We start from the raw sequence: 27,910 nt of genomic DNA on the forward strand, positions 1-27,910 counted from the left end.
GCAAGGAATACAATTACACTCACGGATGTGTAATAAATGTCTTATACTGATAAGCCAAAGTTGTTTATCATTTTCTAAATACAAATTACTCATGTAAAAGTTGAATAGGCTATTGTATCCTGAGCTACATTTTCAGAATCAGAATCAGAAAGACTTTAATGATCCCCGGGGGGAAATTGGGACAAGTTACAGTTTCCCCCCGGGGATCATTAAAGTCTTTCTGATTCTGATTCTGAAAATGTAGCTCAGGATACAATAGCCTATTCAACTTTTACATGAGTAATTTGTATTTGACACTGGTTAAACAGTAACTTAACAGTAACTTAACCCAAATCTGCATGATATAACCTGCTGACCCAGTTGACCACCACCTGTTGTATAGAAGGTGACACCTGGCACCAAAGATCAGCCAATTGCGGATGGCAATGTTAAAAGTGCTACAATATCCCCTTTGAATGAAATGACAGAATACAGTAGTCCAGGTCAAAATGACCTTTTCACGTGTATCAATCTAAACTAAGCGAGGCCTATTCAAGATCATAGGAATAACACACATAGCCTCAAATTCTTTATTGGGAACCGTTGCCTTAAAAGCCAGTGAGGCTGAAACAAGTGTGTATTGAGAAACTGCTGATGTAATAGAGTACGACAGGAATGAGTCCGCAAGACCTGGACGCGTCGCTAGGCTAGCACTTTAGCTCATAGGTGTAAAAGACCTGGACGCGTCGCTAGCACTTTAGCTCATAGGTGTAAAAGACCTGGACGCGTCGCTAGCACTTTAGCTCATAGGTGTAAAAGACCTGGGCCCAGTTGTACAAAGCACCTTAAGTAAAGATTTCCCTTAGAGTCAGAGTTAAGGTGTCCATAAAATAGAATTGGCTGCACAAAACACCCTTAAATCTTCTCCATAAGGTTAAACATTTTAAGGAAAACATAAGCACAAGATTTAAGGGTGTTTTGTGCAGCCGATTCGATTTTATGGACACCTTAACTCGGACCCTAAGGGAAATCTTAACCTAAGGTGCTTTGTGCAACTGGGCCCTGGACGCGTCGCTAGCACTTTAGCTCATAGGTGTAAAAGACCTGGACGCGTCGCTAGCACTTTAGCTCATAGGTGTAAAAGACAATGGGTTTTTGTATGGGGATTTCTGTTAAATGCATGAAATAAGGTCTGTGTTTTTGTTTTGTTTTTGGATTTTATCCCATTGCCCTATTGTACTTGACCAATTATTCCCCCTAGCCTATTATTTTGTTATTTCCCTTGAACAATGAACATGTAAGTGATTTATTTTGAAAAGACAGTAGGCATAGGTAATGGATGCAACTTGACGGGTGCAGTCAACACAGAGAACAAGGAGAAGTGGGGGGAGAGAGAGAGAGACTCCAGAGCTGTCCTGTTTTGGTGCTGGAGAAAGCCCAACTATTGGTTGTTGTTGGCAATGGTGACGTCATTGAACTACACTATTTGCATGAGCCAAGGCTAAAGACTCCTGATAATATTAAACACGTTTGATTTTGTCAGAATGTCAAGACGAGAAGAAGACTGACTGAGTTCAGAGAGCTGGGACTGAGTTTGATCACCACCTCACACCAAACGATGGAGACGGAGGGAGCGCACCACAACTCCAGCAAAACTCTCACCATTTCATTCTGACGTTGGCAGTTTGTCTGTGACAGTGTGTCAGGTCAGCATAAGGGAATCTGCAAGATGCTTTGAAGTGTTTTCTTCATGGTTTCAGTATAGAGCAGACACTCTTGACAAGAAATCATATTCATCATTCTAGTCACGGAAATTACACCTCACTGCATAAATAGAGGAATCTACTTTTAGCCTTCATCTGCATACCAAATAGAGCAAACTCCAGGAAACGATTCAATTAGCCTACATTCAGTTATTCCATTTTTCAGGTCAGCTGTAATGAACAGAATGGTCTTCTCTTGATTTATTTGAACGCCTGCCATGTTTAGCTTTTTCTTGGGTTTGCCAAAATGGAGATGCTGATGTGTTCATTTAGGTCTTGTTTATTTTTCTGATCTCTTGTATTTTGTATATTTTTTATTTTTAGATTTTTCAAAGGCAGTTGCCAGCGTAACTTTGGTTTGAGAAGTGGGGGGGGGGACACGACAACCCCGACCCCCGGCCTTAGGTCTTCTAGTTTCATATGATACTGTTCTCTTAACTCTAGGTTTAGAAAGGAGCCTGCTACAACCTCTGAAAGACTAATGTCGACCCGTGTCCATGATTTTTGCAGTGAAAAAGTGGGGGGGACATAATCTGGATTTTGAAAAGATGGGACATGTCCCCCCTGTCTCTATGGAAAATTAACCCTTGGTTAGGCTTGTAAATGAAACAACATCAGACCTTATTGACATTGTCATTTCTCCTCATCTCTCTCTCTCTCTCTCTAGATGTAGACCAGTTACACCAGTTGCCTAAAGGACAGATCGCACCAGGGCAGACGACATCAACCCGGATGAATCTAGGTCAAACAGAATCAAAGCAGACGGACACCAGATCAGAACGCATCAGACCAGGCTGATCCAGACGACACCGGGCCAACCAGGGAGGCCTGTTCCAGTTTCCTATCCAGGTACCTGCACCAGCTGAGCCTTCACAAGCCCTGCTCTGTATGGACAGTCTACTCCAACCCATATTTCAGAGGCTGTATAGAATCAAGAAGGGCCTATTGATCTCTAGTGCATGGGCTTTTCAAAGTGTGACACTGCGGGCCTCCCCTCGACACTCGGACAAAGCCTGGTAACCCCCCTTCCCCCTCCCCTCCCCCCAGTTTACTTGCTCAGTTTCGCTCAATTCCTAGATGCCTATGAGCTCGTGATTATGTTATTTTATCCCATAGAGTAGACACTCAATCATTTAACCTGCTGTTGCCCCAACCAGGGGTATGTGTACTCCTAGGGGTACTTGAGGATACTTGGAAGGATTGGGGATTACAATTCATTTCATTGGGGATTACAATTCATTTCCAAGTAATTTCATAAGCCCATTGCTAAAATGGTATGTGCTAGGGTTTAATATTTTTCCTGAAAGTGAGGCATACCGGGAAACGGGAACTGAAGCCCTCTTTCGCGGGAATCCCCAGATTTTTTATTTTCATGCATCAAGGAGAAAAATAAACCTATTGCTTCCCAGCCTGATCGAGTGTATTATTTGGTGGCATTAATAACTATTAATTAAGGCAAAACATTAGAAATGAACATATAGCCTATATAGCCTATAGCACATATAGCCTATAGTGCAGGTAGGGTTTATATAATTCAGCAATAGTGCATTGGAGTATGAATAAGTCCTGTAGTAGGCTAACCATTTTCTTAGAGAGTTGTGGAAACTGGTGTGGAACAAATGCAGCCATAAACGCGTCGTTGAATCAGCCCGTTTTCACACTGTTTTACACACCACATCAAGATGCTGTCATACCTGGCAGCACCGCGGGGCGCTTTGGATATGGGCTGCGCTCTGGCGGCCGCGCACTCGTCTTCCAGTCGTGCCCGTGCCATAATCTTCATACTGCTGCATACAGCACAGCTTTTATCAGTAGAAAAGAAAAGAAACATTGCAGGCTTTGTGTTTATTAATTAGGCTTGGTGCAATAAGCTTTCAGTGTATTCCACCAGCGCACAAAGCCGCATATAGCCAAAACACGCCGAAATAAAGTCTGAAATTAATTCCACTCTACAAAGGATATAATCAAATTTCAAATTTCTGGCTGTAGCTTTGTTGTCGGAGAAGCTAGTACGGGATTTAATCTTAAAATCTGCCTTGAGATAACTCGTTATTTGGCGCTATATAAATATAAAATTGATTGATTGGTTGATTGATTCACTGATGTCTCCGAAGTCCAAAATGCCTAACATCATGATCATTTTATGATTTACAATGCTTACAGTAGCCTAAATATATATGTTCTTTTAAAACATAGGCTATATCTTTTAAGAAAGTAAACTGTTGGCATATTTCTAAATATAGGCCTATTCCAATATGTTCTGCATGTAAAAATACAACAACATTTCCCCCCGGTTTCCCCTCATTCATTTCCTGGGAAACGGGAGATGGCTTAGATGGCAATTCCCGGGAATCCCGTTTCCTGGGATTAAAGCCTCGTATGTGCAATGGTTCCCCCCCTGGCAGGTGTCAACTGTTACACTACTCTGTGAAGAGGTCACCGTTCACACATGTCAAAACTGCATGCAAAACCAAGTATCTAGCAAACATTGGATGAATGGCTTCAATCATAACCTGTCAGAAAGTCATTCATAATCAGTTGTGTTAGATACTAATTAATATGAGTTTAATAGAAGACATTTAGGAGAATCATCAACAGGCATGAGTGAGGGGGTACTATTGGCATGGCGAAACAGCTCAAGGGGTTCATTATGACAAAAAAAGGTTGGGAACCACTGAATTCTAGTGTCCAGCTTCAGTCTGCTTCCTGCGAGACCTGCCAGTGAGTGGAATATATTCAAGGAAAATTCGACCCTCGGATACTTTTCCTCTCTTACCTCAACCTGCTTTGTCTTCTTCCAATGCAGTTAGTGATTTCCTACATTTCCCAGAATGATTTTCAACAACCCCCCCGAAGGACAGTAAACGTGTTGCTTTCATTCAAAGGTGTTTTATTTAACAGTGTTTCAGTGCACATTTTCCTTTGAGTCATATACATTGGTGCAGTAAATGACAAGATTACCTTTTTTTTTTAACTCATTTGATCTAAGAGGAAGAGCAAGGAGGAGACAACATTGTCACAACCAGTTGGCACTGAGGCTGCAGCACATAAGCAAAATCATGTCTCCTTACTAGAGACTACTGTGGTATTTCCAGTGGCACGACTAGTGCCACACTGGAAATACCACACATCATAAGTGCACTTCCATTCACATTGTACATTCATATCTTCATGCCCATTTCTGGTGCATTGTTCTTTGTCCTAGTAGCTGGCTTGTGTTTACGAGCACTGGCAAGGTGGGAGCTTTTTGCCTCTTCAGCAAATGGCTTCTACTAGGAACAAGACTCACTGCAATTTCTCTCTCTCAATTGCCTCTTTTACAAACTGTGGAAGCCTGGGTCTTTGCAGTGTCATTATTCCTCACCGCTCTCGCGCTCTGTATAAAAGTCACAACTACAGAATGGGGGTCATTTTGATCCTCCTTTGCTTTGTGGCAGTGGAGATAGAAACAGCACTGAATCGACCAGGTGAGGCGGCAGGGTCAATTCAGGGCTGTTACTATCTCCACTGCCAGAAACCAAAGGAGGATCATCACACGTAAACAACACACGGGATTATCACACTTTTCTATTTTTAACCACATTATAGTCAACAATAAACTGGTGCTGTATTTGTTCAAAATGTCACTAGCACCCACTGGAAAGATATGATTTTCTTGCACACAAATCAAGCCGTGAATTTACCGTAGTCACTTATTACACTGTGTCCTATCTATTTAGGTAAAGTCCTAATGTAACTAGGTAGCCAGCTAAAGGGAAGGCTGTTTAAGCACGGTGATGGTGTCTTTGAGTCATTGTCAGCATTTCTGAAAGTGGTTAGGCGGTGCAAAACTGGGTCAAATTCAGCTGGGAAAACATCAGTTGGAGTCACTTTGATTACTTTTGTGGGTTGAAATTGGGTAATTGGGACACGCACCACACATAACCACTCAGGTTTATTTCCTTCATGAAAAGTATATGGTACAGTATGTCCTATTTCTCCTGGCGGAAAAAAATATTTGAGATGTGTGCATGCAGACGATAACTGCTTCCTCTTTATTCTCTCTCCACATTTGATCCAGATGGCATGTTTTGCCCACGGTGTCCAGGCAACACACACACACACTCACACTCACACACAGACACACACACACACACACACACACACACACACACACACACACACACACACACACACACACACACACACACACGCGCGCACTTGTTTTTATTGCACAATTTCAAAATGACTCACTGATGATTCATTGTTGCAAACATGATGGTTTTGTGTCTTGCGTCCACAGTCGAGGGCTCTAGAGTGGATGGAAGGAGATGATTTTAACACAGAGGCTGTGATGAACATCTGTGGTAAGTGTGACATTATAACTTTCTGGCCTTGTGTAGGGACACTCCCGGCATTTTTCAACTTGTAAACAAACCAGACAAATGTTTTTCAGCCCGTCTTTGGGAGATGGCCAGTGTCTTCTTCCCCCTCCCCTCTTTCCCCTCCACAAAGGATTTCCAATAGTGTTTATTGCATGACATGTAGAGGTTCCAAAGGTTGTCTAATCTTTGCCCCTGAAGGTCCTTGTTGCACTCAGTCCCTCACCCTGTCCATGCGTGAAACTCATCCCACTGGTGATGTTTCATCTTTGATCTTGACCTTGCTTAGGGACTTGCTTCATACACTTTCTGTAATAAAACATCTAAAAGCAAAAGATCTGATCAGATGGGGGTCCCTGTCTTATCAAATGGGGGTCCATGGACTAATTTGTGTCCGTTTAGGGGTCCCTGACATGAAAAAGTTTGAGAACCACTGCGGTACAGTGTACTGAGGTATTCTCTCATGATCAAGTACCCCCTCATGGTGAAGTCAAAAAGCCACTTGGTTCCCCCGATCAATAACAGAGGTGTTTAGATACCCTGGTGAATAACAGAGGTGTTTAGATACCCTGGTGAATAACAGAGGTGTTTGGATACCCTGGTGAATAACAGAAGTGTTTAGTTACCCTGGTGAATAACAGAGGTGTTTAGATACCCTGGTGAATAACAGAGGTGTTTAGATACCCTGGTGAATAACAGAGGTGTTTGGATACCCTGGTGAATAACAGAGGTGTTTAGATACCCTGGTGAATAACAGAGGTGTTTGGATACCCTGGGGAATAACAGAGGTGTTTAGATACCCTGGTGAATAACAGAGGTGTTTAGATACCCTGGTGAATAACAGAGGTGTTTAGATACCCTGGTGAATAACAGAAGTGTTTGGATACCCTGGTGAATAACAGAGGTGTTTAGATACCCTGGTGAATAACAGAGGTGTTTGGATACCCTGGGGAATAACAGAGGTGTTTAGATACCCTGGTGAATAACAGAGGTGTTTAGATACCCTGGTGAATAACAGAGGTGTTTAGATACCCTGGTGAATAACAGAGGTGTTTAGATACCCTGGTGAATAACAGAAGTGTTTGGATACCCTGGTGAATAACAGAGGTGTTTAGATACCCTGGTGAATAACAGAAGTGTTTAGATAGATACCCTGGTGAATAACAGAGATGTTTGTCTTTGTGCTGCAGATGATCTGATGGCAGACCAAAGGATGGACATCTCGTCTACGATGACCGACTTCATGTCCCCCGGCTCCACCGACCTCATCTCCAGCTCCATCAGCACACCCGGCATGGAATACACCCGCAAGAGGAAGGGGAGCACCACCGACTACCAGTAAGGAGGCTGGGAAGGAGAGGAAAGAAAGAAAGAAAGAAAGAAAGAAAGAAAGAAAGAAAGAAAGAAAGAAAGAAAGAAAGAAAGAAAGAAAGAAAGAAAGAAAGAAAAGTAAAGTCCATGGGGTACAGGGTTCCCACGGGTCCTTGAAAAAGTTTGTGAATTTGAGAAAAAGATCAAGGCTTTGAAAGTTTTTGAAAATGGACATAAACAGACATGGGTAATTTAATTTATATATTTTGTGCAAGAATAGGAATTTAAGTTCTTTTGATATAGTTTTTTTTACTTAACGTAAGTAACTAGGTTACGTTCCGCTGTCTCCATGTGTGTCTTCCGCCATCTGTGCGTACTTGTTTCACGCTCCACCTGCCTCCAGAAAGTGCAACGGTCACGTGCGTGCATGAGTGACCCTAACCCTGACGTTAAGTGAACTTTCTGCTAGGCCTGGGAAACGTAGAAATTCTCCATGTTGTTGGAGTAATTAACCTTGAAGGTGTGTGAACCCTAAACGAAAGAGGGGAGGTGGGAGTGTGGTGAGAGGAGAGGGAAGGAAGGAAAGAAAGGAGGAGAGAGAAGGATAGAAGGATGGAAGATTAATGACCTCGTTGTAGTCTAAACCTCACAGCTCCAGCTTTTTGTGGAACCAGACTACAGTCTTTTTGAATCCATCAGTCATGTAGTCATGATCAAAATATGTGCATTGTTCAACACACTGAGAAAATGTTTCTGTTGAACACCTTTTATTTCTTCTTCTTTGCAGAATCGATGGCTTCTCATTCGAGTAAGTTCAAACACAGCTTCATGCTCACAGCTTTATTGCAAAGTTCAATATGCCAAGTACTGTAAACAAAACAAAACACTGAACCCATTGAACTCTTTTATTATCGTCTGCTGAGTTAAACATTTCTGAAGTGTAACGGTTGATTGTGCTATGATGGCCCGGATGAAACTAATATCACCTGTCATTGACTTTTTAGTGACATGGACACAGACAAGGATAAACTGGGAAGGTAAGATGCTGTCATTATAATGGTGGAAATGTAGCTTTAGTCATCTATCTATCTATCTATCTATCTATCTATCTATCTATCTATCTATCTATTTATTTATTTATTTATTTATTTATTTATTGTAGTTTTATCCAATTCCCTGGCTCTGCAATGATCCAGTCAAGTTCAACTTAAAGGGATAGCTTGTATTATTTGACGTGAGGGTGTATGAGGTACTTATTGATAGTCAGTGTGTTACCTACAGTAGATTGATAGTCAGTGTGTTACCTACAGTAGATTGAGGTAGGTAACACACTGACTATCAATCTACTGTAGGCAACACACTGACTATCAATCTACTGTAGGTAACACACTGACTATCAATCTACTGTAGGTAACACTGACTATCAATCTACTGTAGGTAACACACTGACTATCAATCTACTGTAGGTAACACACTGACTATCAATCTACTGTAGGTAACACACTGACTATCAATCTACTGTAGGTAACACACTGACTATCAATCTACTGTAGGTAACACACTGACTATCAATCTACTGTAGGTAATACACTGACTATCAATCTACTGTAGGTAACACACTGACTATCAATCTACTGTAGGTAACACACTGACTATCAATCTACTGTAGGTAATACACTGACTATCAATCTACTGTAGGTAACACACTGACTATCAATCTACTGTAGGTAACACACTGACTATCAATCTACTGTAGGTAACACACTGACTATCAATCTACTGTAGGTAACACACTGACTATCGATAAGCACCTCATACAACCCTGATGTCAAATAATCCAAACTATCCCTTTAATCAACCCCTGCAGAGGGAAAGCACACTAGTGGGAATCCTCCCTGCTGTCACAGTGTTATATCAGCGTGTGTGAGAGAGACAGGCAGAGAGAGAGAGTGAGTGAGTGTGTCAGTGTAAGAGAAGCTTAATCAGTCACTATGTAATATTTGTATTGCATCATTGTGCCCATTCAAACAGCCTGAAGCTTGATCTGCTTACATAAGCTCTTATGTTGCTAAGCACAACAAACTGGGTTGGCTGGTTACAGGTTTTCTGTCCCAGCCGTGACCCCGTTTCCACTCACTGACCCTGTTTCTACACTGCCCCTCACTGCCCCTGTCTCCACACTGCCCCTGTTTCTACACTGTCCCTGACTGCCCCTGTTTCCACACTGCCCCTGTTTCCACACTGCCCCTCACTGCCCTGTCTCCACACTGCCCCACACTGCCCCTGTCTCCACACTGCCCCACACTGCCCCTGTTTCCACACTGCCCCTCACTGCCCTGTCTCCACACTGCCCCTGTCTCCACACTGACCCTGTTTCTACACTGTCCCTGACTGCCCCTGTTTCCACACTGCCCCTGTTTCCACACTGCCCCTCACTGCCCTGTCTCCACACTGCCCCTGTTTTCACACTGCCCCTCACTGCCCCTGTCTCCACACTGCCCCTGTTTCCACACTGCCCCTCACTGCCCTGTCTCCACACTGCCCCTGTTTTCACACTGCCCCTCACTGCCCTGTCTCCACACTGCCCCTGTTTTCACACTGCCCCTCACTGCCCCTGTCTCCACACTGCCCCTGACTGCCCCTGTTTTCACACTGCCCCTCACTGCCCTGTCTCCACACTGCCCCTGTTTTCACACTGCCCCTCACTGCCCCTGTCTCCACACTGCCCCTGTTTTCACACTGCCCCTCACTGACCCTGTCTCCACACTGTCCCTGTCTCCACACTGTCCCTGTTTCCACACTGACCCTGTTTCCTCACTGCCCCTCACTGACCTCGTCCTCGCTCCGTTAAATAGTTTCCGTCTCATCAATCTGCCACGTTGTCTCCAACCTCAAACTGTGAGATTTATTTGAACCTTCTGAGGAGTTTCCCTTTGCAACACTCGCTCTCTAATCTCTCATTGTTTGTCTTTCCAGTGACCAACAGGGCCGGATAAAGAATGCCAGGTATCAAACCTACTTCTTTACCTCTCTCTCTCTCTCCCTCTGTGTGTGTGTGTCCCTCTCTCTCTCTGTAACTCTCTCTTTCTCTCTCTCATACACACACACACACACACACACACACACACACAAACTGTATCATTCTTTCTTCCCCTCTTCCTCTCTGTCATACCCCTGTCCGTGTAATCTCTCCGACATGAATTAAATGTCACTCCGTGCGATGGGAGACAGAGGCATCTTTGTTTACGTTGATAATGTGAAACTTTATACATTGAAGTGTATAGATCAGAGTATTATGTGGAGCCGAAGGGACTGTAAGAGCATAGCTAATGGCTAATGACAGGCTCCCTTTCTCCTCTGTGTAAAGAACTCTCCTTTTCGCCGCGGCTGGTGTGGCCAAGGCTGAAGTGAAGGCAGAGCAAAGAGGTTGGATAGACGCAAGGATGTGTTCTTACAGTCCTGAAGGACAGACCGGACGCCTAAGAAGGCATTTTGCCTTCCGTCTGAACAGCAATGTTTTCTCGGTACTTCTGCTGATTTGCGGATAATTCACAGAGCAGCTTCTTTTACAAGGATGCCAGACGCTGACGGATAACTCGCCTCATCTTGGTTTGCTGCTCTGCGTAGTTTTAGGATTCTTTATAAAACAGGTAAAATGCCCCCAAAAGACATAAATGGGAGAACTTATTTGGGGAGTATGCGAGGGAGCCAGGAGTCTAATCGGTGTATGCTAAAGGCTACGTAGCTGCCTGCTAACGTCCTGTGGTTTTCCCCCGTCGTCCACAGAGAGGCCCACAGCCAGATCGAGAAGCGCCGCCGGGACAAGATGAACAGCTTCATCGACGAGCTGGCGGCCCTGGTGCCCACCTGCAACGCCATGTCCCGCAAGCTGGACAAGCTGACTGTCCTGCGCATGGCCGTCCAGCACATGAAGACACTCAGAGGTGAGGAGGAATGCATGGGTGCATTGAGGGATAGGTAAACAACAGTCAGTGAAACAGTATGTGAATTTCATATCAGAATTATCACATGATCACAGTTATCAGTATTATCACGGTATTGTTAAAATGTGCTGAAAATGTGAAATCATTTCACAAAGTTTTATATTGAAAACTCAAGACTCCTGGGAGATTGTTACTAACTTGGATTGATGGACAGTATTTACTGTGTTTCTCAAAGCGCTGTAATCAAACATGGTTTTAATGATAATTCAAATTTGAAGCGGTAATACCAACCGTCAGGAATTCTATCACGGGTTATCATGAAACTGGTAATCGTTTCATCTCTATAGAATGTTTGGGGGTAGTTAGATAGGTTACATTAAAGCCCCAGACACACCAAGCCGGCAGTCGGCCATGTCTGGCTGTCTGTCGCCTCAGTGTTTGCGGTGTGTCCCGCACTGTTGGCTCTAGTCTGCTTTGATGGTGGCTTGTCGGTGACACGTCGGTCGGGCGCTAGTTGCCACTCGTCCTTTGTAGTTCTCCCGGTGTGTCAGCGGCTTAACAGACACTAACTAGACAAACTGAGATGAGACCGTATTGTATATCTGCAACAAGTCACATTTTCACATACAGATGAGATGAAAGAGATAGCTAATATAGTGCACAGATCCAACAGAAATGTCTTGTTGTGAAGAGGTGTTTTATCACCATGCAAAATATAAAAAAAAAACGCTTTGTCTTTGCTTTTGGTTAAGGAACAAAATGTGTTGTGATGGCACTCGCTCACTCGTTGCACCGTCTTCCATCTGGGAGCACTTGAAAACGGGAGGTCTGGGAGAAGGGCCGCTTGTTTCCAAGAGTTTATGGCCAGAAAGTGAGCTTTGAGATGCAGAAATCTCAGCACCTGGCCCAGGAATCACTGAGTCATTCTCAGGACCTGGCCCAGGAATCACTGAGTCATCCTCAGCACCCGGCCCAGGAATCACTGAGTCATTCTCAGGACCTGGCCCAGGAATCACTGAGTCATCCTCAGCACCTGGCCCAGGAATCACTGAGTCATACTCAGCACCTGGCCCAGGAATCACTGAGTCATACTCAGCACCTGGCCCAGGAATCACTGAGTCATCCTCAGCACCTGGCCCAGGAATCACTGAGTCATACTCAGCACCTGGCCCAGGAATCACTGAGTCATTCTCAGGACCTGGCCCAGGAATCACTGAGTCATCCTCAGCACCTGGCCCAGGAATCACTGAGTCATCCTCAGCACCTGGCCCAGGAATCACTGAGTCATTCTCAGGACCTGGCCCAGGAATCACTGAGTCATCCTCAGCACCTGGCCCAGGAATCGCTGAGTCATTCTCAGCACCTGGCCCAGGAATCACTGAGTCATCCTCAGCACCTGGCCCAGGAATCACTGAGTCATACTCAGCACCTGGCCCAGGAATCACTGAGTCATTCTCAGCACCTGGCCCAGGAATCACTGAGTCATCCTCAGCACCTGGCCCAGGAATCACTGAGTCATTGGTATTGATCAGTAACCCTTTCAAGCACACCCCGGTGACATGCGAAGGGATACCTGTACATTATTTTTGAAATTCTGAATTGTTTTGCTACATTTGATATTAGGGATGCACGATATTGGATTTTTTGCGGATATTTTCCAACTCTTTTGGCCGATTGCCGATACCGATATATCCACACAAAAAATGTCCACCTAATTTCAGAGAACATCAAGTCTCTCTTCTAGTGAATTAACACATTATAGAGCATATTCACTGGGGCCATTTTGTGTCGAAAAGACAGGGTAACTACAGGTGCGTATACAGGCTTGGATGATATCAGCCTGTCATATCGGCAGAAATGTCATATCAGGCCGATGCTGAAATTTCATTTTAAAGACTTTATCGGCCGTCACCGACGGCGTGCCAATATCGTCGTGCATCTCTCTTTGAGATATAGCTCAAGAATACGCACGTGTGTGAAGTGAGTCTTTGCTGTTGTCTTTAGGTGCAGCCAACCCCTACACAGAGGCCAACTACAAGCCTTCTTTCCTCTCAGATGATGAACTGAAGCACTTAATACTAAGGGTGAGTCCAATACAGAGCACTAGGCATGTAAGGGTGATGAGACAGTCAGGCAACATGTTGAAGTAATGTAGATGCAACAGTACTTTTTTCTTGATACTGCACTGTGTGTAGTCATTAGTTAAAGACACTGTTGTCTGTTTGCATTGCTTCAAAATGTTTCCCACTGAATCGTTGTATTATATTGAAGCATTTATTGTGATTAAAAAAAGACCTATGCATTATGTAGCTGGAAAATGTATTCTGATGTTGCTAAAATAGGCACACATAATGAAAAGCTGGCAGTCTGTTCTTTTGTCTCTAATTAGTCAACTGCAGAAAGTAACTAACTTTAAGTCACTGTCTCTAAGGCTGCGTGTCGACATAGCGTTTGTCAGCATCTTTCTGGAGTGGAAAAGGCGCTGCCTGGAGCGCTTTTTGTGAGGAGAAGCGGATGCTAATGTCTCCTGGCTAGCTTACACTGTAAGTGGTTAGTGCAGCTGGTACTGTAAGCCTTACAGTACCAGCTGCACTAACCACCTGGCTAACGTAACGTAACATTAGCACTTCTAGCAGTGCTAACAATACAGTGTTGTAGAACAAGCCAGGCTTACCAGATGGCAGATATTTACAATACATATCCGGTATAATCCATACTGCCTTTATGATCGCTGTTACAGTAACGTAAATTCAATGATTATCCTACCACACATCGTATTTCTCCACCTCCCAGCTGGAAAAAGCGGATCACGTCACCCAGTGCTTTTCTGAAAAGTTGAACATTTCTCAGCTTTAAAAAGCGCTCTGCTTTGACGGAAAGAAATAACCGACGCAGCGCCTTTCTGGAGCAGCCGCGTTTTTGTGCACCTTGTGGACGCTTCCTGTTGTCTTTAATGAGAAAAGGGCACTGGAATTGAGAAACAGAAGCTTAGTGGACACGCAGCTTTAGGATTGACATATTATGAGGGCGAGACATTTGGGGAGTAGTTTTCAGTGTTTTCTGTCTGATCAATCTAGGCTGCTGATGGCTTCCTGTTTGTGGTTGGGTGTGATCGTGGCAAGATCCTCTTTGTATCCGAGTCGGTCTACAAGATTCTCAACTACAGCCAGGTACAGTATACTGATAGTGACAGTCCAGGGTAATGTAGGACATGTCTTGTCAACAGAACAGAGTGGTAATGTAGGAAATGTCTTGTCAACAGAACAGACTGGTAATGTAGAAAATGTCTTGTCAACAGAAGGACAAATTGTCTCCCGGCAGGCGTCGACTTGTGGTAGTAGCGTCGACAAGTCTATGCAACCCCTATTTTATGCTTTTATTTTGAAGGAGGAAACACCTCACTTCCAGTATTATTCCAGCCATTGGAGCTGCTTTGCCTCGCCAGACACCTTAGCTTGGCAGAGATGTACTTTGCTTCATTGGGTTCAAAGAACTGACACTGCAGATATTGTACTTCCTGCTAGAAAAGTATTTATTGCACCAAAGCTAATAGAAATCAACTATTAGGCCAACATTTCAACAGATTGCCTATTACTATGAAGAAAATGTCTTTAGTTCTGCACTTGTCCTCATCGGTTTATGCCTAGAGAGCCAGCCTTCTCTCTTCACTTCTCTCTGTCCCTCCATTCCCCCTTTCTTTTCCCTTCTCTCTCTCATATTATTCTCTCTGTCCCTCCATTCCCCCTTTCTTTTCCCTTCTCTCTCTCATATTATTCTCTCTGTCCCTCCATTCCCCCTTTCTTTTCCCTTCTCTCTCTCATATTATTCTCTCTGTCCCTCCATTCCCCCTTTCTTTTCCCTTCTCTCTCTCATATTATTCTCTCTGTCCCTCCATTCCCCCTTTCTTTTCCCTTCTCTCTCTCATATTATTCTCTCTGTCCCTCCATTCCCCCTTTCTTTTCCCTTCTCTCTCTCATATTATTCTCTCTGTCCCTCCATTCCCCCTTTCTTTTCCCTTCTCTCTCTCATATTGTTCTCTCTTTCCCACCCTCTCTCCAGAATGACTTGATAGGTCAGAGTCTGTTTGACTACCTTCACCCCAAGGACATTGCCAAAGTCAAAGAGCAACTGTCCTCTTCCGACACGGCCCCCCGCGAGAGGCTCATCGACGCTAAAAGTAAGCGAGCACAAACGCACACGTTGGATAGAATTAGGACGTTGGTTAGTGATGATTTCTCATGCACGTCTCTTCCTCCTCTGTTCCCCTCTGACCTTATGTCTAAATCTGCAGAGTGCCTCCGCTGCAGATCTAGTGTGTTAAAAGTCATCTTGTCAGATACTACTGGACATCCTAATAATGAGCTCTTCTCCATGTTGTGTGTATTTCCAGCCGGTCTTCCAGTGAAGACAGACATCACCCCCGGTCCGTCCCGGCTCTGCTCTGGAGCCAGGCGCTCGTTCTTCTGCAGGATGAAGTGCAACAGGCCTTCTGTCAAAGTAGAGGACAAAGACTTCGCCTCCACCTGCTCGAAGAAGAAAGGTACGGCGCTGTTCTTTTCAACGCGTTAAAGTCGTAAGGAAACGGGTGCCGTGCTTCCATAATTCAATGCAAGTCAATGGGATTTTTCTACATTTATTAAGCGGCTCATTCTCTGCTTCTGTGCTCTTGAGTCTCCCCCGACATTTCTCATGTTCTACTCCCAGTCACCCCGTCCTCCTTTAGGACACCACACCAGGGACATAACTTCATTAGTTTCAGGATATCCGATGACTCTTTGTGTTCACATGAAAAGGAAGACTCCATTTTCCAGGTTTTCCTCTGTCTATTTTTAGTGTCAGTAGAGCCAGGAAACACACCTCAGTTCGCATGGGAGCATCACCGTTACACCACCAAGGAAGTCTGCCTCTTCAGACACAGTTTTTTTTTTACCTTTATTTAACTAGGCAGGTCTGTTAAAAATGCAATCTTGTATGTAAGAATTTAGGGTTGAGTTAAAGCCCCAACATGTAGAAATCTGCGGATAAGCAGCAACAGTGGCCTCTGCTGTCATAATTGGTCATTACAAGAGGCTATAACTATCATACCGGTACTTACTTTCCTGTTTGTATGTTCAGATATCAGCCTTATTTTACTGTGTCTGCTTGTACTCTCTGCTTTGCTAACCTTTCTGCCATATATATATATATATATATATATATATATATATATATATATATATATATATATATATACACACACACACACATACACACACACAAATTGTGCAAATGCATACATATATGCAAACTATGCAAGTACATACTTTGATACTGTATTTGACCTATTTCCATTATTTTAAAAGATCTTCAAAATAAATACTTTTTTTTTCACTTTTACATCTTAGTTGAGCACTTCTGCTTTCAACTCCATTAACCCCATATGATCAAGATTGATATGAATTGCCGGTCTGTCATGATCTCTGACTGAATTGCCAGTCATGATCTCTGACTGAATTGCCAGTCATGATCTCTGACTGAATTGTTGTCAGTCATGGTCTCATTGCACTTCCACTTTCTGCTCAGCTCGTCGCCTGGTTTGAGCTGCAGGACAGATGGAGCATATGGCCGGCTGCATGTTTGCTCTACTCGTTACCCAATGGGAGCAGCTGGAGTGTGAACTGAATGTCTTTAGTCAGCAGAACTTTTGCAGGTCATTCATGCACAGTCACGCAGCCCGCATCGGCTGTGTCACCATTCACGTTAAATTTTTTAGTGTTTTAGATTAATATTTCATCGAGGAGAACGTTGTTCCTCCCCCCTGATGTTGTGCTTTGTGTGCTTTGTGTGTGTGTGTGTGTGTGTGTGTGTGTGTGTGTGTGTGTGTGTGTGTGTGTGTGTGTGTGTGTGTGTGTGTGTGTGTGTGTGTGTGTGCCAAATGGTAAAAACACACAGTTTTCTGAGCTGGCTCAACCATTCAGACTGAGTCACTTGGAGATACAGTATCTTGACCTAGATCATCACATTCAGGTTATGGGACAGGAAATGTAGATTTCTAAAGCAATCAATAACCAGGTCACTTTAGACCAGGGATGTCAGAGATATCCGGCCCGCGAGATGTTTTGGAATATTTAAAAAATATATATATATATATTATTATTATTATTAAATTCGCACCCCATTATCATGAACTACGTGTGGCTAATAAGCAAGCTAAGAGTTCATTCATAAGTTAATTAATCTGCACTACAAGGAAGTATGTCAGTAGGTCATCAGGTGTAAACAAAGCCGCCATGATGATGCCACGCTGGAATTGAATCGCGCATTCGGCTACCTACCAAAAAACAAAGGAATCAACAAGATGCTGTCGAAAAAGAGAAAGGTTGACACGGAATGCAGGCAGTTTCAAGAGAAATGGAAAGAGCAGTATTTCTTTTGTGAAGTAAATGGGTAAATGAGTCGAATTGATTTTAGTAAAAAAAAAAAATCCGGCCCCCATGAGGTCTCAGTTGAACAAATCCGGCCCTCTACCTAATATGAGTCTGACACCCCTGCTTTAGACTGTGACAAGCTGAAATAACTAGTTCATGTACTGTATATAGAGTTAGGCCGCTGACCCTGAGTATTCATCCAAGCGGATTTCCTATCTTGGGTCCTATAAATACACCTACCGATCACTTTATTAGTTACACCTTACCTTACTAATACTTAGTTTATTAGTTACACCTTACCTTACTAACACTGTGTAGGCATCAGCTCTCAGCTCAGTGTCATCAGGCTACCAAAGTGCCATCCACCTCAAGGTTTAACATGTTGTGTTCTGACTTCTGAGATCCTCTTCTGCTCAGCACAGTTGTAAAGAGGTTATCTGAATTAGGGAAGTCTTTCTGTCAGCTCCAACCAGTCTGGCCATTCTCCTCTGACCTCTCTCATCAACAACAAGGTTTTTCTGTCCACAGAACTGCCACTGGCTGCTTTTTGTTTTCACACCATTCTGTAGAACCTAGAGACTGTTGTCCGTGAATATCCCAGTTTCAGAAATACTCAAAGCAGCCTTTCTGGCACCAACAGGCGTGCCACGGTCAAAGTGTATGAGTGTATGATTATTACCATGTAAAAAATATACACATGACCTCATTGACCTGTAAACATATTTGTATAAGTCAGGAATGTAGACCAGGCTTTACAGTGACTTTCAGCACAGCTAGTGGAGTGACACCCCATTGTAATAAGAAAAGCTGCCAATAATTGTGTGGTTTCAGCGAAACATGTGAATGGGAGGTTTAAATGTCTTGTGTTGGATTATATTACATCACATGTACTTAGTGTTCACATGCATGACCCAGCTAATCACAACTGAGGGCAGGGGAGTATCTGTTTCACCCCTCTGCCTTTCTCTTCTGGGAACCGTAAGCATCTTCATCACCCACACAGTATGGGATGGCCTCCCACCTACTTTACCACCAATTATAATCTCTCCCTCTCTCTCTCTCTCTCTTTCCCTCTCTCTCTCTTTGTCCCCACCCCCCTGCAGCAGACCGCAAGAGCTTCTGCACCATCCACAGTACGGGCTACCTGAAGAGCTGGCCTCCCACCAAGATGGGTCTCGACGACGACAACGAGCCGGACAACGAGGGCTGCAACCTCAGCTGCCTGGTGGCCATCGGCCGGCTGCACCCCCACATCGTCCCCCAGCCCAGCCTGGCCGACATCCGCGTCAAGCCCACCGAGTACGTCTCCCGGCACGCCATCGACGGCAAATTCGTCTTCGTGGACCAGAGGTGAGGAGCAGGAGAGTGGGGGGGAGTTTAGCAGAGTGTGTGTGTGTGTGTGTGTGTGTGTATGTGTATATGGACATATTTATTTTTCCTTTTCCATAGCCTTTGAATGCTGCATGCTTTTAAACCAGTGGTTCTCAAAGTAGGGTCCGGGGACCCCCAAGGGTCCTTCCTTGAGGGGGTTCCAGGTGGTCCCTAGTCCCCTAGGACCGCCCCCTAAGACCAAAACAAAATGCGTGACAGGCATATGAATTGACCAACCCATGGACATCCTTATCTGCGTCACTCGTGGGGTGGTACATTTTGAACGATGCACCAATGCACGCAGGCCGATGGACTTCTGCCATGATACTATTGGAGCCGGACAACATTTCTTGCGGCAAAACCCAGAAATACTGACTTGTGATTCAGACCCTCCGTCGCTGGAAGTGATGATGTAAGACGGGTCTGACCACGTGAGACTAGGGGGTCCCCAGCAAAAATAATTTATGTTTGCTTTAAGTCCACTCATAAGTAAGACAATGACAGACTGTATGACTATTTTGATCTTGGGTTTCATACACCTTCTGTAATAAAATATCTAAAAGCCAAAATCTTATCAGATGGGGTTTTACACCGTTTTGGTGACCCATCAGATTCTGTGAGCTGCAGTATTTTCATGTTGGTTTGTTAGTAAGAATATCAGAGCAGGTCACCAAATAAGGTGTAACCAAAATGCGTGACCATGGAGGGTGCTTGTTGCTAGCTACTGTACAGTGTGCTCACATATTCTGACGGCTACTGTCAGAAATCGTGAAATAATTGATTCTTTCCCCATAAGAAGCAATGTGCTCACACATCTCCGTGTAACACGAGGATCCTGCAGTCAAACTAAATCTTATCAAATGGGGGTCTGTGGTCTAATTTGTGTCTGTTTAGGAGTCCTAGACGTGAAGAAGTTTGGGAACCACTGTTTTAAACGACCCATCTGGACTGCCATTGGCTCCATTTGAGTGCATGGCAATGGAAGGGTTTGTCTTCATTTCTCTCGCTCTGCCAGCCCACACTGTTTTGCCATCTTTTCATGTTGTATATAATGACTAAATGGTCAATGGTAAATGGCCTGCATTTATATAGTGCTTTTATCCAAAGCGCTTTACAATCAGTAGTAGGTACATTCACCCATTCATACACCGATGGCGGCAGGCTACCACGCAGGGTGCTGGCACACCATCGGGAGCAATTCGGGGTTCAGTGTCTTGCCCAAGGAGGACACTTCGACATGCAGACTGGAGGAGGCGGGAATTGAACCACCAACCTCTTTTATCCAAAGCGATTAGTGGACGACCCGCTCTACCTCCTGAGCTACAGCCGACTAAAAAAGCGAAAGCATAATCCTCAACTGTCATTCATTGCTGAGTTTCAACGCAGACCTTCCAAATAGCTAAACAGAAGTTTTGCTGACGATTAATATGCTTGCGAATTCTTTTAAGTTCCTGGATTGCCGTTGTTTTACTTACTCCCTGTTTCCCTTTCCCTCCAGAGCCACAGCCATCCTAGCCTACCTGCCCCAGGAGCTGCTGGGAACCTCCTTCTATGAGTACTTCCACCAGGACGACATCGGCCACCTGGCAGAGTGCCACAGACAAGGTACTGACGAGGGAAATGAAAACAATGAGTGAAGGATGCAAATGGCTCTTCATGGATTAATGACTCAGATGTTCTACTTGCCTAACCTACCTTTGTGTGTGTGTGTGTGTGTGTGTGTGTGTGTGTGTGTGCTTGCTTGCATGTTTGTGTATCCGCCCCCACAGTGCTACAGATGAGAGAGAAGATCAACACCAACTGTTACAAATTCAAGATCAAAGATGGCTCCTTCATCACGCTGAGGAGCCGCTGGTTCAGCTTTATGAACCCCTGGACCAAGGAGGTGGAGTACATCGTCTCCACCAACACCGTCGTGTCGTAAGTACTGCTCTAGCTATTTACTGGGACATGAACAAAATGAATGCAGGGCTTAAAGAACACATTGGCCAGGTGCCGGATTTCCAGCCTACATATTATATTATATACTATATATGGACATTTTAGATTCGCAAACTATTTTCCACCGGTGGGGGGGGATCACTCCTTGTGGGTTTTTGCTTTTTATGCATTTTATCCAATCATATTCAGCAAAACAATATTTTACATTTACCAATGGAATACAAGCTAATTTTTTTTTATCAAGTGAACAGCAAGCTACTTTCTTTCTATCACAATGTAGCACTGATTCAGTGGTGCAGCACAGCTGAAATATGAAAACAAAGTTTCGCGTCACTGGAAGAGTAAACCGGTGGAGACCGGAAACCTTGTAACACTTGCTGGGACAAACAATTAACTGGAAATTATTCTGTGGACTCATACATGTCAAAATGCCCTTAATACCTTTTATTAAATTCCTTCAAAGTCTTCACTACATATACTTGATGAGTCTGGACAGACTTGGATGTAAACTGCAGCTTGACATGTTGGCAGGCAGACAACGGCGAGGCGGTTATTTCTAGTTTTGCTTTAAGCCCTGAATGAATGTAAAGGAAATGCTCAAAATGTTTCTTCTTGTGCGTTTCGTTTTCCTCTGCAGGTGTCCCATGATGGAAGGGTCAGACTACCCTCAATCTGCCGCCTCTCCACAGAGTATGGACAGTGTTCTCACCTCAGAGGGTAAAACGCCACATGTACCTTTCATTAAAGGCGTACCAGTCCACCAAGTAGTCCACCAAGTGTGACTGATTTATGTGTAAAAAAAATAGTCCTTCATTCCATGATGTCCCACGTCATCATTTCATGATTGCCTTGCCTTGTGTGTGTTGTTTGGTAGGCGGAGGAAGGCGGGCGCTGCAGACGGTGCCCGGCATCCCCGGCGGCACGAGAGCAGGAGCCGGCAAGATCGGCCGCATGATCGCTGAAGAAGTGATGGAGATCCAGAGGTGAGAGCAGACGCCATCGCTATGTTCCAAATCTCAAACCAGGCAGGCTAGTCGGCAGGAAGTCTGACTTTTGTCGGCCCTTGAGTGGAAAGATCCTAGTTCCTACTTAGATATGAGAACTAGGTCATATGTCAAGTGCAATATTCTGATATTGTATTCTCAGCATGAAACATCCTTCATTCACTTACCGATAGGGAACTGACAGTGATGGTGAAAAGACGCGTGTGCACGGTATAATGCCATCAAAAATTTGTAGCGTTCGTTTTTGTCTCCGACATGTTACGGTGTCAGTATGTGTCGTCAGATGTTTGTCTTTCTTTCTGTTGCATCTTGTCGTCGCCATGCTAATGCTGCACAGCCAAGCCACTGTAGCACCAAAATGATGGCAACAGCCTCAGATGAATGATGTAACCATATGGCATCACTGACATATTGCGATACGAGCGTTCAAACGCAAGTCACTCGGAGGTCTCGTGCCTCAGGATGCAGTTTCGTAGCGCGTATCTATTTCTATGCAGCTTTTATTATCTGCTTTTATCCATGTACATGCAACGCATAACACACCCATTGAAACATCTCTCTCTCTCTCTCTCAGGATCCGGGGCTCCTCTCCCTCCAGCTGTGGCTCTAGCCCTCTCAACATCACCAGCACCCCACCGCCTGATACCTGCTCTCCAGGGGGCAAGAAGGTAACACACACACACACACACACACACACACACACATGCACTCGTAGCTCCATACAGTATCTGTTTTTGTTATGCGAAACTGGAGCTTCTGTCACGTTTCTTCCGTGTGCGAGTGTGCTCGTTTGTCTCAGGATATCACATCGTCAGTGCGGTTGAAAGCTGAGCTGTGTGTGTCTTTCTCTGTGGATCGGGAACAATATGTGAAGAGTCGCATTTCAAAATAAGATATTCACAATTTCGGAGAAATTCTACGGCACTCGAAAGTAAGCCTCACAGTGTAATATTACTAAAGTTATTGGCTACCATCTGCTGGCTGGCCTAAAAAAATCTCTCTTTTTGAATTATTGCCGAGGACACAGACATTTTATCTGTGGTAGAAGCATATAATGAGGTCGTGGTAATTGAAATGCCCCAAAGACCGAAAGAGAGATGTCGAACTGAATTCCCAGACTGACTGACTGACTGACTGACTGCTATTTGTCTGACAGTTATGCATAGTTATTATTGGCACCATTTACTTACTACAGTACATCCGAAAATCAGATTCAGTTCCCTTCCCCACTGACTTGAATGTGATGTGCAGGATTTGTAGTTTTTCTCTCATATGGGCATTAACTTTTCAAATGTGACACTTCTGTCTTGTGGGCATCAGCAGAAGATCTTTGTGGAAAAGCCAAGATGTTTGAAATGTGATATGTGCCTGGTGTCTGTAAGCCTCTGTGGTTGAACACTCATTTCCATCTTCACTGTGTGTTTGTGTAGATTCAGAACGGAGGGACACCCGAGCTGCCCTCCACAGGGATCATCCCGGGACCCGACTCTATAGGGTACCCCTACTCCAACCAGTCCATCATGAGTGAGTCACACACACACATCCAAACAGTCAGACGCACGCACACGCATGCACACACACATGTACACACACACCAGTTAGTTATTCATTCAGCGCAATACTGCTGAATGAATAATGGTTGTGTTTATTTAATAAGTACAAATCTTGGACAAATAAGTCAGGCTGGGCAATATATTGATATTATATTGAATATTATGATATGAGACTAGATTTTGGCTGCTGCAATATGCTGATATGACATGGTAGAAGTGTTGTCTTTTCCTGGTTTTAAAGGCTGAATTACAGTAAAGTGATGTCATTTTCTGAACTTACCAGACTGTTCTAGCTGTTGCATTATTTGCCTTTACCCACTTAGTCAATATATCCACATTACTGATGATTATTGATCAAAAATCTCATTGTGTAAATATTTTGTGAAAGCACCAATAGTCATCCTTACAATATTGTCACAATATCGATATTGAGGTATTTGGTCAAGTACATTCTTGTTTTAATAAAAGTGTTTGTGATATCTCACTTAATAGAAAATACAGACATATGTATATATATATATATATATGTGTACCGAGATATGATTTTTTTTTGTATCGCCCAGACCTATAAATAAGTATAAATCTGTGTACAAATGTATCAAGTTTATCTTGCTGTATTCCCATCTCCATCCATGTTTCCCATCCCAAATTGACCTAACCAACTCTTCCTCTGTTGTCCTCCGTCCAGGCGACAACTCCCACCTGAGCATAGACATCATGGATGAGCCGGGCTCCAGCAGCCCCAGCAACGACGAGGCGGCCATGGCCGTCATCATGTCCCTGCTGGAGGCGGACGCCGGCCTGGGCGGGCCCGTCGACTTCAGCGACCTGCCCTGGCCTCTGTGAGGTCGGCCGAGGAGGTGCAGAGAGAGAAAGAGAGAGAGAGAGCGAGAGACACTCCCATGTAACGCCAGAGCCACTGATGGAGAGAGTTCAGTCAGGTTGTTGGATGGCTGCCAGGTTCCCGCCCCCTCTACAGAGATACACTGCAAAAAGAGCATCCCGCTTAACAAGTCATTTAATCTACTATTGAGTCTGCAAATGTTAGTGGTCTTTAAATCAAGTAAGGCTGATGAGGCGAGGCAGTTTTACATCTTTCTAATGTTAGTCACTGTCAAAGTGGAATGGTACTTGAAGTAGGTGGAATTATCGCCTCCCACTGGCTGATTTTAACACTAAAGAAAAAAAAATTTTTAAACCTGCACTAGGTAACTTTCCACATTGGCGGGCCCCACGAGGTCAGTAAACTGCACACAGCGCGCTCCGGTCAGACTGTGACGCTTTATACCAAAGAGACAAGAGAGGAAAAGGTCTTAACGCTGGTGAGTCCGGTTTTCTCTGGACGGAGACCGTTTGGATTTCACTCTTAAATGTAGGCCAACAGGGCAAAACGACCGTCTCCATTAGCGTGGACGGGACTCTCTTCCCTGTTGCTGGTGTCTTTTTACATACAGATCTCGCCTGGTGTAGCTTTAGGACTCAATATAAGAGCAAATGACCTGTTAAGATTGTTCTTTTTTGCAGTGTTAGTTGGCTGCGTAACAAGGCTCTCCATAACACCGCCCAGCATTCTGAATATAGGCCAGCTGTGGAGTCACAAGTTACTTAGCGGCAGCGGCCGTCAAACTGGATTTGCAGCGCCGACATGGCCACCGATCAGCGCTTCAGCGACTCAACTCTGTCTAACGGTGGCTCTGGGCCCTGTCACACGCCAGGTCAACACACAACCGACCCTAACCCACACAGGACTCTGACCGCCGCCTTTCAAGGATAGTGGTTGAAATGTGGGACTTGGATAGGGCGGTGGAGTGGCGTCGGAGGCCGCTGATTTCCGCCTCCCGCCACAGCCCTTTTGTAAGATCTGGACTGTATTTTACAGAATCTTCTTGTAACCAACAGAAAGAAAGGATTATCTCATAACAACATGGCTATGGCGATGGTGATGCTATGGAAAGTAGTTGGAAGATACTTATGGACCCTGTTAAACTTCCTTAAACTACAAAGTTTCCCAAGCGCATCTAGTTAGCAGCACCTGGCTGAGGATGAACCCTTGTTAGTCGAAAAAATGCCACTTAGCTGCCGTTTCCATGATGTGATTATAACCAGAACATGTCACTCTGCTCTGTTATTCTGAGCCCAACATTCTGAACCCAGTTTCTCCTGGGTTACAAAGTACAACTGATACTACCTAAAACTACCTGCTGTATTTTTGGAATGATTTAGTTGCGATCACGCATTCTAATGCTAGCCAAAAATAAACCATGCAGTCATTGAGATTGCCCGTTTGCGACAGCAATCCCAATGATCCAATCCCAATGCTCTGTTGCGTCATGTGGTACAATGTTTGTCAAAGACATTTTTCCACAAAGTCTTTAGAGCTTTTCAGTTCCACTCAGCAGGGAAGAGGCATGAGAAAAGAGAACAGTTGGGAGTGCAGCTCTGATGACTGTTACAATTAATTTGACAAGAATGAGAGAAAAACTGGTTACTTTCATCTGGTGGAAGCAGCAGCTCGGTGTTTTTCTCCCCCCCTCATCCACTAACAATGGCACTTCACCAGCTCCTTGTTAACTGGCAGTGAACCTCCTATAGTAACTTGATTCTTTGCTCTGTGCTCGTCAGAGAGAGAAAAACACATCCTCATGCAGAAATACATCTATCCAGACAAAAACAGACGCCCCTCCACTCTTTCAAATATTCCACCTCTTTGAGGAGCGCTCTATTTCTCTCTCCCATTTCTCAAAAGATGGCAACTTAATTGCAAAGCACGATAAACGGAGCGTCCCTCGTGTTTCCACATGGAAAATGTTCTCGGCCACCGTTTCACCAAGGTCTCTTCCTTTCCCACTACTCTACAGTATGTGGGGACAGATGGTGGCAGCCTCGTTGCCATTGGCCCACTAACACACAAACTGGGTGGTGGGGTCACAGGATGCCCACTTTATATCCCATGACGCCCTCAACATAGAGTTATTGAGACTGTATTCCCTAACCAACTCTCCAAACAGGAGGGCTAATTGGATCACTTATCATCTGATTTATAAAGAAAAATGCACCGGATTCTGATTTAGCGCTCTTTATAAAATATATATATATGTGTATAAGAAAGGATGTTTATCAACCGCCCAAGAAATGTAGGAACATCCTTTCCACAGTTGTCCCACTGGGTTGGGAGGACTAAAAATAAATGCGCACAAAGAGAATTTGGAGAGTTGAAATTTGACTGAGTTTTTGAACTCCTACAGATACTCTTGCATTTGGCATCCCGGGCACTTAACAGTACGCTTAACTGCAGCTACATGTAAACTGTCAATGCAAACTACCTTAGGTGGAGAGGGCTACGTGATCCAGGCGGGGGGTGGAGAGCGCTACGTGATCCAGGCGGGGGGTGCATGAAGCAGCAGACGGACAGATACACGTCATAGAAATGAAAGTCCGTACTCCAGCAGAATAGGACAGAATAGGACTTTGTAATGGGGATAGAGCTACTCTACTTTCTCAGTGGGGGAAAGGTAAGAGCGTCTGAATGGTGTCAGTGTCCGTTCTCCTGATAATGATAATTTAGTATCCTCAACACAACCTATCTCTTAAACCTCGCCGGCCATCTTGGAGGACGCAGGCCTGAAGCTTCAGATTAGAGGTTGACATTCAAAGGGGGAAATAGCATTTAGCATCCTGACCTGTCCCAGTTCAAATGTGTTTGAAAAAGCGGGACGGCAAGAAATTGAATTATAATTGATGACATTTATATAGTGCTTTTCTAAGTAATTAAGGAAGGGTTTACCTGTTAAATTACCTGTTTGGTAATTTAGCCAGGGCACTGGGGTTACACTCCTACTCTTGCGATGAGTGCTGGATGGGATCTTTAATGACCACAGAGTCAGGACCTCGGTTTAACGTCTCTCATTCGAAAGGACGGTGCTCACTCACAGGACAGATTCCCTGTCTCTGCCCTGGGGCATTGGGGAGATTATTCATGAGACCAGAGGGAAGAGCACCTCCTACTGGTCCTCCAACACCACTTCCAGCACCAGGTCTCCCATCCAAGGACTGCCACAGCCAGACCTGCTTAGCTTCCCAGACAAGCTATGTGATGCAGGAGCTATGCTATGGTGCTGGCAAAATCCACATGATATGAGTGCTTACCCAAGTTTATACTCCATGCTTTGTGACAGTTGGAGCAATTAAGTCACTTTGCTTTGAGCCTGCACAGTTTTGTCGCAAGAGCAAAAAGTGAAAAGACGTTACGCATTCCCCGTCATCCTCTAATACTGCT

At 44.4% G+C, this 27,910-nt stretch overlaps 1 protein-coding gene across 1 annotated transcript; it reads left to right on the forward strand.

Moving 5' to 3' along the window:
* The first annotated feature begins 2,464 nt into the window (after positions 1-2,464).
* Positions 2,465-27,904, forward strand: LOC310793131 (basic helix-loop-helix ARNT-like protein 1). Its single transcript, XM_083654892.1, has 19 exons — positions 2,465-2,591; positions 6,025-6,088; positions 7,294-7,441; positions 8,202-8,222; positions 8,419-8,451; positions 10,391-10,420; positions 11,201-11,358; positions 13,363-13,442; positions 14,436-14,528; positions 15,418-15,535; positions 15,749-15,898; positions 18,869-19,115; positions 20,635-20,741; positions 20,906-21,056; positions 21,715-21,794; positions 21,952-22,060; positions 22,656-22,749; positions 23,512-23,605; positions 24,323-27,904. Exons 2-19 carry the CDS (start codon positions 6,043-6,045, stop codon positions 24,478-24,480), a joined length of 1,917 nt encoding a protein of 638 aa, XP_083511018.1. The 5' UTR covers positions 2,465-2,591; positions 6,025-6,042; the 3' UTR covers positions 24,481-27,904.
* Positions 27,905-27,910: the final 6 nt, after the last annotated feature.

Source organism: Poromitra crassiceps (assembly GCF_964638095.1).
Source record: "Poromitra crassiceps genome assembly, chromosome: 18".
NCBI lineage: Eukaryota > Metazoa > Chordata > Actinopteri > Beryciformes > Melamphaidae > Poromitra > Poromitra crassiceps.